This window comes from Acyrthosiphon pisum, chromosome A1 (assembly GCF_005508785.2).
Source record: "Acyrthosiphon pisum isolate AL4f chromosome A1, pea_aphid_22Mar2018_4r6ur, whole genome shotgun sequence".
In the NCBI taxonomy this organism is placed as follows: domain Eukaryota; kingdom Metazoa; phylum Arthropoda; class Insecta; order Hemiptera; family Aphididae; genus Acyrthosiphon; species Acyrthosiphon pisum.
This window is the reverse complement of record NC_042494.1, coordinates 94,767,846-94,778,875: the sequence shown is the minus strand read 5'-3', so window position 1 is coordinate 94,778,875 and position 11,030 is coordinate 94,767,846. Positions and strand designations below refer to the sequence as shown.

General features: G+C 25.9%; 2 protein-coding genes across 3 annotated transcripts in view; one reads left to right on the top strand and one right to left on the bottom strand.

Moving 5' to 3' along the window:
* Positions 1-3,824: 3,824 nt before the first annotated feature.
* LOC100166141 (ubiquitin carboxyl-terminal hydrolase 46) lies at positions 3,825-9,017 on the bottom strand. Its single transcript, XM_001952805.5, has 9 exons — positions 8,705-9,017; positions 7,993-8,073; positions 5,884-6,100; positions 5,571-5,651; positions 5,316-5,497; positions 5,099-5,254; positions 4,904-5,041; positions 4,671-4,814; positions 3,825-4,587 (listed from the first exon to the last, which is right to left on the bottom strand). The coding sequence occupies exons 1-9, from the start codon at positions 8,705-8,707 to the stop codon at positions 4,432-4,434; spliced, it is 1,158 nt and encodes a 385-aa protein (XP_001952840.2). The 5' UTR covers positions 8,708-9,017; the 3' UTR covers positions 3,825-4,431.
* A 163-nt stretch (positions 9,018-9,180) lies between these two features.
* LOC100168182 (protein inscuteable homolog) overlaps positions 9,181-11,030 on the top strand; it is a 37,579-nt gene continuing 35,729 nt past the window's right edge. The window contains exon 1 of one of the 2 annotated variants that reach the window (XM_008186968.3): positions 9,181-9,520. The gene's annotated coding sequence lies outside the window, so the exon portion shown is untranslated. Of the gene's footprint in view, positions 9,525-11,030 lie in introns of both variants that reach the window. The other variant, XM_001952804.5, reaches the window with a different exon arrangement.

Below are 11,030 nucleotides of genomic sequence, written 5' to 3'. Positions count from 1 at the left end.
CACGAGGTTTCGTTAAATAATTTTGCACTTGGAACGCAGTTTATAAATTGTTGGATTGAGCTCCTCTACTTAATAATTCCTAATTCGAGCACGCCATTAACATCAAAATAATAGGGGGGGGGCTAAGCTCCCTCAAGCCGACAAGCCCCTTCCCCCACTGACTTTCCTCTACATCCCTACCCATATCGATACGTAACGAATTTTAGGTTCTGAGCGGAACGATACTACAATGATTTTTTTTTAGATTCTGATCGGAGAGATGGACAGATATTGATTTTACCATGATGTGGGCTATTTTTTTTTATATCTGTGTATATTGTCATCACCTTTTGGACTGTAAAAATGCTTTGATTTTCTTTAACAGTATCCTTTCTGGTAGGAAAATCAACTAGTTGGTACTTTGGGGGTCAAAAGTAATGAATTTCCAATGGTTTTAAAAAGCATCATGAAAAACAAAAAAAAATTAAGGAAAATCTGAGTAAAATCAGTTTTTAAAAAAATGTATTTTGTTTTTTATTGTAACTTTAAAAAAAAGATACTTGACATAGATGCATGACATTTTTACATAATGTTTATATTAGCAATTTCTACGTACCATACAATTTTCAAAATATTTCGATTCTTATTGTTAGTGGAAATTAAAAAAAAAGTTGAGCGTTAATCCACATTTTTTTATGAGCGTATGAAGTTCACAGAATTCGTAAAAATCACATTTGCAAAAATTTTTCTTTTTATATCCAAAATATGAAAATTTAATTCAAGATTCCTCATAAGTTTATCTACTATTATCAAAAAAATGTCTACCAAAAAGTCAAATTACACTTTTATTATGAGTGTTTGAAGTTCAAATTTTTACAACATTCGATTTCTCATGGACCGACATTTTTATTTGGTTGTAATTAAAAAGTGAATAACCGTAAATAAGTACTTAAAATTTACACCAAATGTTTATTTTATCATTTTCTACACTTTATAACATTTAAAAATATTTTGAATCGTTTTGATCTGTTTACGGACATTATCAATTTTCAATATTTAAGTTTTTTTTTTAAAATATCAATATAATTTTATTCGGTGGGTCAAAAGCTTGAAAATTGAATACTAGGCTCCTCACACATTGTTACAACATCAGTTTAAAAATAATAAGAACACATCGGTAAGATTTTTTTTTACAAACATTTAAATTTTAAATTTAGACAAAATTTGAAAATGTACAAATTATTTTGCAGTTAAAAATGTATAAAATGTTAAATTTTTATAGCTTAGAATTAAAAATTTAAAACAAGGATTCACGTAAGTAGTTCATACCTACTGTACCCAAAAATTTCAAGTTTGGATGATATTAGATATTTAAACGAAGAAGCATAAGCGTAGCGTGATGAATTTTTTTGGGGGGATATAACCTTTTTTGTTGTTGTGGTATGTTAGAACTTCTTGTGAATTACTTGGTAACTGGTAAGTACTTAATTATGAAAATGCGTCATTTAAAATTTAAGTTCAGTTTACCAGTCACCACTGCTTCTACAGGTCATGGTCTCTGTTAAGAAATAATATGTTTATATTCGAAAATAAACGATTCTTAAATCTTAGGTAAAAAATGTGCGATCAAAATTATTCGTATGTATATGATATCGAATGTATAGTGGGATTTTAGCAGTGACTATTTTGTAGTGTCTTAAATAAACACTCGGGTACGAATATAAAGGGGTGCAAATGCTTATCAAATTGGATGCGGGCAGTGGGTTATGAGTTTGGTGTTTGAAAATGGGTACAGTTTATGGTGGGTTACCCGTTTTTACTCACTGAATTTATAACGAACATGTGACGGGACTAGGAGTAGGTACCTAGTTAATTTAACGTCATGATAGGTATAATAATAATACTAATAATAACAGTTATTTTAAATTATTTAAAGGATGATCGCCCTCCCCTGGATGGCTGGATACTCATTAAAATTCAACACTGTCTTGATACTATATCTATAAATATAACTAAATTATTACTACATTAATAATAATTATTATTTCTCTAATTTATTTAACATCCACCTGATCGCCAAAGTCCTATTTCTATGTCACCACCACTTTTTTTTAAGTTCCAACAGGATTCTCTATTCATCGACCTCCATTCAAACTTGTCTAAGATGTCGCAAGACTTTCCTCACAATATATGTACATTATATTATATAATAGCAATTTAAAGGGGAGTGCTAGTGTAGGTATGCGATGGGTGTGTGCGTATAGAGGTTTAAGTGCTGATGTGTATATTAGTAGGTACCTAAATATGTATAGGAAATGTAAAATGTGGGCTATAGATATATACTTAATCGAACTTTCTTATGCCTATAAATAACTTAAAAAGTAAAAATATTTTGAAACAAGTAGTTCTGCCTTGGATGCAGAACTTAAAAGTGGGGGTGCCAGGGAAATGTACCTTTAGTAGTATTATATTATAATATGCATATTTATATTGAGCTGTTTATTGTTTTTTTCTCTCTATTTTCATATAGGCACATATTTTTATAGCTACTTCACGTAATATTGTTTGTCTCTACAATTAGTTTTATTAATTATAATAAAATAAATATGTAATATTCAATAGATATAGATATATTGTAAAATGCTTTAAATTTTAGGGTTCTAATAATATGGTTTTCATGAATAAGAATGAATCTGTTTTATGTTACAATGTTAGCTTATTAAATATGATTTACTTAAGCGCCATGTGTTAAATCACTGAATATATAAAATCACCATTATATATTAGAAAAAAAAATGCAAATATATTTTTTATAAACGTACTAAATAATAAAATATTTTAACCATATATATCATATATGTATCATTAATAAAAATAATAAATATTATAGGTAACCTAGTAACAATTTAAAATTCTAAAACGTTGTTCAACAAAAACAATACTTAACAAATTTCAATATAACATTAACAACAATTATTTATTGCTTGTTTTACACACATTACTAAGTGATTATCATTTATATTAGACATACATTAACTCCCTAAAATAAATTAAAATATCAATACAAAATTTTTTTTTTAAACAAATTAAAAATGGTAACTTTTAGTGAAATATTATAAATAATGTGTTAAATGTTAAAATAAAAATAAATATGTGTAGTACTTAAATTACTTAATTGGGTGTACAATTGATTATATGTAATTAAAATTACTAACTGGAGTATGAATATATTTTAATATTCATACTTTTAATACTTAAGTCAATTAAAATATAATACTAGTTAAAATTCAAACTGATTATTTTAATTTCATAGGTCACATCACATTTTGATATAATAGGGCATGTCCAAACTACATTTTAAAAATAAGGTAGTAAAAATTAAGCTAATATATTTAACATTATACTGTTATTGAATCTACATACTAAATATATTTATAGTTTTTGTTTAAACTCTTAAAATTACTATTTGCATAATATTATGTCCGTTGGTTAACATGTCATAATTATATTATGAAAATCAGACAAAATTAGTATTAAAATAAAAAATAGTACCATGGTTCTTGGTTCTACTTATTGTAGTCTTTAGTTGTTTACTAGTTGTTATTTTTTTTATAATCCCTAATTTATTAGAATTAATAATTAATATCTTAAAACCCCAACCAAATTGTATATCATAACAATTACCAGAATAACATCTTGGTAAAATATAAATAAATAAGAAACCACTAAACATAATATTATGTTATTAAGTACTTATTGTTGGTTATATTACCTAATACATACGAACAATTTTTTAAGAGTTTAATCAAAGCTATTAAAAGTATATAATATATCCATGTATTAAATTCATATACAGTATAATAATATGTATTTCCGTACACAATTATACTGCTCATTTTTTTAATAAAGTCAAAAAGTATCACATATATGTTTTAAAGAAAACTAGAATCTCTATTATGTTAATTGTAAAATAGGTTCAAGTTAGGTTCAAGCCATATAAATTAGTATGAATGTTATGCTAAAATTTGACGGACTAACACAATAGGAAGAAAATTATAATTTAAAAATAATAAAATAGATACTAATATTCTAATATGTCCTTAAAAAGGCTGATATCTTTGAGGTAAACATTAGAAAAATAAATAACTGCTCTGACTTTCACTAAAAAAATTTCAAGTATATAATTGTTAAACAACATGAGCATTAATTAAATTAGATTTTAAAGAAATCAGCTAGTAATATATATAAATGAATTATATCACCAAAAAAATTGGTTAGTTGACTAACAAGGCGCATTGCAAATTAATATTTTATATCACTGACAATAACAATTAATAATTATTTGACTAATTAAATATGCATTTAAGTTAATATCACTTTTTCCAAACACAAGTGAAAAATCACATTGTGCTGTGCAATTATAAATAAATACCAAACATAAAATTTGGTCATTCATTTACAATGACTTGATTTTGAATCAGCCATACCAGATTTTGATATTTCAGCAGCATCTCTAGATTGATAAAAAAGTATATAACCAGTTTCTGACGATTTCTGTAAGTCTGACGTGAGACCATAGAAATCTTCAATAGCAGATTGATCAATTTTCTATTTGAAAGGAAACAAGATATTAATTAAAACTGTACAATTACTATTTAATAGATTATTAAATAAAATAATTAAAATCTTACATCAACCATATCATCGTCAAACAGTAGCCAAAAATCATGACTTTTAACTATGCTAATGTAATGACCTCTATTTGGCCCACTGCCACAATGTATAACTACAGCTACAAGATTGTACATTCTGTCTGGATTAACAGCATCATCAGACTGTAACATTATTGTTATCGTTATTTTATATCAACAATATTGTTATGATAGTCAATATGCATAATATGCAAAAAAAAATAAATAATTACCGTATTAAATAATCTAAGTTCTAAAGGGAAAACAACTCTATGAGATACTTTTATATGCCTATTAAATTGTTCCATGTATTTGAATCTTTTCAAATGCAATGCCAATATCATGGGTAATTTTTTGACCCGCATACATTTCTAAAATATTCATAATATATTACACGTATTAGATAATAAAAATAAATAAATTATTACCTGGGCTTCTTGATAGCTACAGCAATTGTCACACTTAAATTTATTATCACTACAAAGCATTTCTGTATTGCTAAAACAACGTAAACAATGTGTAATACTAGTATTTTGATCTATATCTACTTGGAGGTCGAAAAAGTCTTCATCTTTACTGCTGACCTAAAATAAATATTTATAGTTTAGTTTAATTCAATAAAATTGTTATTTGTAATACACCTACTTCTTCACAGTTTAAACATCTAGTTTCACTCGTTAGTATCCCTTGAAATATTTCATGTACCCAAGTTGGATCTTGATTATGACTACTTGAGCTAGTGATGCTACTAGTAGTTGATTCTCCATCAACAATATTAGGTGTAATTGATTTAGATTTACCATTACAATTTGTTTGGTTACGTTCGGCTTTATACATAATTTGTAATTATTATTAAAATTCTTATACATTCTAAATGTATCAATCATTTATTTTACTTACAAAGAATAATCTCATTAATATGATTTATAAGGAAGTTTAAAAATTCATGAGCATCTTGTTGCATATAGTTATTGAATTCTTCTGTAAATTAAAAAAAAATTTAGGCATTAATGATTACTGTGAAATAAATTGAAGTACATCAATTAATACCTTATAAACAATTTAAAATATACATTTATTTTTCACATTCAAGATGTGAAAATATTAAATGTTTATTCACAATGGTTTTTAACTAAAAATTACTTTATGTTGTTATAATTATTTATTATTAACTAGGTTTTGATTATACAGAATATACAATGTGCTGTATTACCTTTTTCTTTTCGAAGTCTATTAATAAATTTTTTGGGGGCTATGGACCCAACTTTCTTTTTTTGAGTTGCAATGCTATGAAATAGATCAGCTAAACATGTGAGCAATGTTTCTTTATTTCTCTTATTACGAGCTTTGTATTCTAATACTTTGTCTCGAAAAGGTTTACAAAAATAAAGAGCTTGAAGAACTGAATTACTGTAACATGTATTTCCAAACTGAAAAAAAAATATATAACATCATTTATATCATAAAATATCATGGAGTTGAAATTAAGTTTGCATAATAACTTTAACAGACCAATAAAAATCAATCATTAGCTGATTAAAATAATATATATAATTTAAATAAAGATGACCAATATTATAATATTTGTTTTCTTTTGCCATAGAAAATGCTATTAAAACTATATACTCATAAAAGTAATTTAAATTCAAAATACTTGTTATTAATATTCAATATCAATACTAAGACATTATAAATTAAAACTAAACCATCTTTATACATATACACTATACAGCTATACCATACCAGGTTCATTACCAAGCAAGTTTGCAAAAAGTGGTAAAGTGAAAATGTTTAGTTTTATTATGTATTCTGAGCGATAAATGTATTGATTTTAAAATTATTTTTTGTCTCTGTGAACACTTTATATAGAAGAAGAAATGCTTCAAATTTCTATTTCAGCATCTCTTCTTATAAGAAAGTAAATTAAGTTGGTACTTTGAGTGTTAAAAATATAAAATTCATACTAGTTTTCCAAAGCGTCGTGAAAACCCGCCCAAAAATTGAGAAAAACAAGACATTTTACATAAAACCAGTTTTTGACAAAATTGATATTGGTTTAGAATTATATTGGTATTACTCAAAAACAAATTACTGTAGATATTTGAATTTTTCTCCAAATGTTTGTACTACCATTTTCAAATTATGATAAAATTATACTAAAATAATTTTAAAAAATTGAGCTTTTTATAAACATGAGTAATTATTATTTATGAAAAATTCATAAAAAGTTTTCTTTTCATATCTAAGATTTGTAAATTAAATACTAGATTCTGCATAAGTTTTCCTACATTGTAAAAAAAGAAATTTAGTAGAAAGTCACACCAGTATTTAATGAGCGTTTGAAGTGGACATTTTTATAACACTGGATATTTACCCATAAAATAACTATTACTTCTCAAATGATTTTTTGTTATTTTGTTGTAATTTAAAAATAAAAAACACTAGATACTTGAAATTTTCATTAAAAATGTACATTACCATTTACTAAGCATGATATAATTTTCAAAAGACAATTTTTGAACTATTTATAGACATTTGACATTTCTTTCCTACTGTCTTAAAAAAATGTCTGCTCCATCAAAATGCTTGAAAATGTAATACAAGGTTTCTTATATGCTTTTGCTATAGCCATTTAATAATAATAATAAAATACAATACATTTTTTTCATGCATTTGGATTTTGACAAAATCACGAAAACTTGCAAATTCTTTTGTATTTATAACTGTTATAAAATGTTAAATTTTTATACCCAAGACTAGAAATATTAACACAAGGCACCTAATAAATAGTTCATATTGAGACTAAAAATTCTAAACAGCATACAACCACAATTTTTCTTAATAGATATTTTAAGTTCAAATTCGGTCAAAATTACATAATATTTAAACAGAATAATAATGTTAGTTACTTTATTGTAATAATTCAAAAACATTAATTGAGGGGACTTAAAACTTTCAAGTATTTTATAAATTTTATTTTAAGCAATGACACCTTTAAAAGATTTAAATTAATTTTAAACAATTATCTATTTATACCATGAACTTATTCACTGTTCCTAAGGGGTAAGTGGTATTGACTCAAAAACTAACAACAATAATATAATATAATATAAAATATAGATATACACTACTATAACAATTAATAATATAATAAATGCAGTTTTTTGCAAAAATGAAATCAACTTAAGTAATAATACTAATACAATTAATTACTTTAATAGTAATATCAAAAAACATCTAATCAAATATAGGCATCCATTAAAGTGAGAATAAAAATACTTTATAAAAAAAATTATCAATTATTTAACAAAGATAATCTTACATTAACTAAACCAAAATAATGCTCATTTGGAGGAAACTGATCTGATCCGATATCTCTTTCTAGTTGTGACACATTACCGCCCTAAAACACAACATTAAATATTACACAACTAAAAAAATACAAAAATTAGCTGATTGTACTACAAAGATCTTTCTAATTATATCATTTTAGCTTACACATTCACTTATTGTGAATGGATTGTAAATTTGTAAATCAACTGATATTAAAAAAAAAGTATAAAAAGTTACATAATAAGTTGATCTATATATTTAATAAAATGTTGATGAAATATCAAAAAAATTTAAATAATGTATTTTGATTGATATATTATTAAAATCTACCACAAAACCAGTTAAATAAAAATAAGATTATAAGTGTAAAAAAAAGTTACAACTTGCTTTAACTGTTTAATGAATAAAAAATATAAACTCTTCAATGTTTCTCAACATAGATTAGTGTTTACTTATTCCATTTAAAATGAAAGTTAATTAAAGATTTTATTTTTAAAAACCAGTTGTTTTCAATTTCAATAAATAGGTACATTTGAATGTAAATAAAATATGAAATAATTATTTTGCATAAAATAAATATTTTGTTTGAAGAAATAAATTGAAATAAGTTATAAGAATATTCAGATAGGAAGTGCCATAGTGGTACTTTTCAAAGTACTTGAATGAAAAAAATAAGATAAAATATTGAGCACAAATATTACCATATTACAAGACAACTTTTCAGTGGTGTAATCAAGCCATCACTGAAAAATGAACTTAAGCGCTTCTCCGAAAACCGAATACGTATGTCCGTACATTTTACATTACACTGAATAAATAAGTCAGTCGTATTTCAGTGAGAATTCGGCTGCATACACAACGTAAGAACCGTAAGGGCTCGCGCGAAATTAATTATCTCTAGTACATTCGCTCTTCACTGTCTTAGACATCGCAATTCTGTCTTATCGAATATTGACTATCGACTTATCGGCTATTGCTGTTAATCAACAACTATCAAGTAACAAGATAAACACGCCGACAACAGAAAGTCTTATTATGCAGTGTGGCAAACAAGGAATTCAGAAGACGATCGGGCGGCGTACAATATAAATAATATTGTCGTCAGATTACAGTCGTACCACGCACGGCACCACGCACGGTAATAATATTTACGGATTTATCATCGTGTGATACTCTATGGTGCCGTCGCCGGCGCTGATGCACGAGGGACATCAATGCGTTTAGTTTTTGCCGCGTTTAGTTGAATTTCCTCGTTCGTCTCGAGTGCACTGCGGTCGCTTTTCCTACTGTGTGTTTTCTTTCGTTTGCGTGATTTGTGCGTGCTCCACCGAATTTCGTTCGAATAACTGTTCAAAATCTTTGACGCTTCGTCAATAGCTGTGTTATCCGTTTGAGATCCCGTCGAAGTAAATTGCTGTACGTTCGAGAACGAACTATATTCAGAAGTACACATTGGATTCATCCATAGCCTATTTACCCAATAGATCATGGACCATAGGTAGAACCGACTGCAAGACGTAGGTAAGCTATGGAATATATAAGTATATACATTAAAAATTATGTTTCTGAGTTATGAAAAAAATAATGATAGACTTGTAAATTACTAACTATCGCGACTAACGGAAGGAATAAATAGGTAGATATCTGATTATGTTACAGGCCGAACCAATTATTCTTTTTGTTTTTTTTTTTTTTGTTAATTTTTAATTAATTGCAAATGTATTATTCATGTTATTAGAAAATGTATTCGTAGAATACAAATAAATACCTATAAATGTGTAGGTATAAGTACCCGTCAAAATTAAAGCCTATAATATTTAGCAAACGTAAATGACTATTGACTATACCTATAATGAGGCGTATCTATATGTTATTAGGCTATTATACTATTATAGCATAATGAATTATGCTAAATGAAACAGCCACACAGGCTATAATTATTATTAATTATCACCTTTTAATGATTATAATTTATTCATAGTAATAGACAATAGTAGTTACCTATAACCTATACTTAACACCAGATTACATATTAATAACAAAATTGTGACAATGTATTAAACATTTTAATGTATCATTATTTTACTTGACTGGTGCTATCTTATAAGTTATTACTAATAATACGCTATAACTGTTATTTTTCTACTTTCCAAATTCTAGAAATTAAAATGGAACTTTAAACAAACCAACATTTTATTTTCAATTCCCAATTTATATTTACTAATTATTAAAACCTATAAGAGAAAAAACAATAAATCGTGAATATGTAACACAACAATATATTATGGATACAGTATAAAATATATATAATTTTTAATAGTTTTTAAATAACAGTAATTCTATGAAAATTAAATAATTTATAATGATTATTTAATATTTATCAATACGTAGTAAAGAGTATAGGTACAAAGCAAAAATACAAGGTTCCACATAAGTTGTTTTTACAGCAACTGAAAAGTCTAAAAAAAAATACGTACCTATTATAATAGATATTATGCACAATTTTTTATATAGACATTTCAAGTTCAAATTTAGACAAAAAATAAAGGATTTAGTTGTTTTGATATAGTTAAAAAATTATTATTCGTAGTGACTTGAAACTTTTTAGTTATTATAATAAATGTATTACATACACAATGCAATTTACTATAAATATTCAGATTAATTTTAAACTATAGTATATTTATTCGTATTTGTACCACAATCGTAATCACAGTGTGAAATTTCACTCCGTTTGGTACATATTCAGAGACCACGTACACTGGTATAGATTTATCTACCTAAATATATTTAATTTTCAAAAATATGGGCAAAAGCCTAAAGGTATAATGATGCATTAAAGTAACAATCTAAGGGACTGAAGTACTGGAATAGTGAAGTGTAATCGTGCAGTACAAGTTAAATCTTTGGTAAAAAAGCAAATCAACTTAAAAACTATCGCTGCACACACGCTCTATTTGCTTACACAAATCAAAATACTTACTAAGTACTAAATAATACCTAGTTAATAGTTATATTGTATCCAGA

Bases quoted from the DNA above. Each gene is read 5' to 3' on its own strand.
- LOC100166141 (XM_001952805.5), bottom strand. The intron at 5,498-5,570 runs GTAAGTAAAATA...TTATGTATAAAG, and splicing joins TATTAATGAGATTATTCTTT to CCGAACGTAACCAAACAAAT. The intron at 5,042-5,098 runs GTAATAATTTAT...TGAATATTTTAG, and splicing joins GTAGCTATCAAGAAGCCCAG to AAATGTATGCGGGTCAAAAA.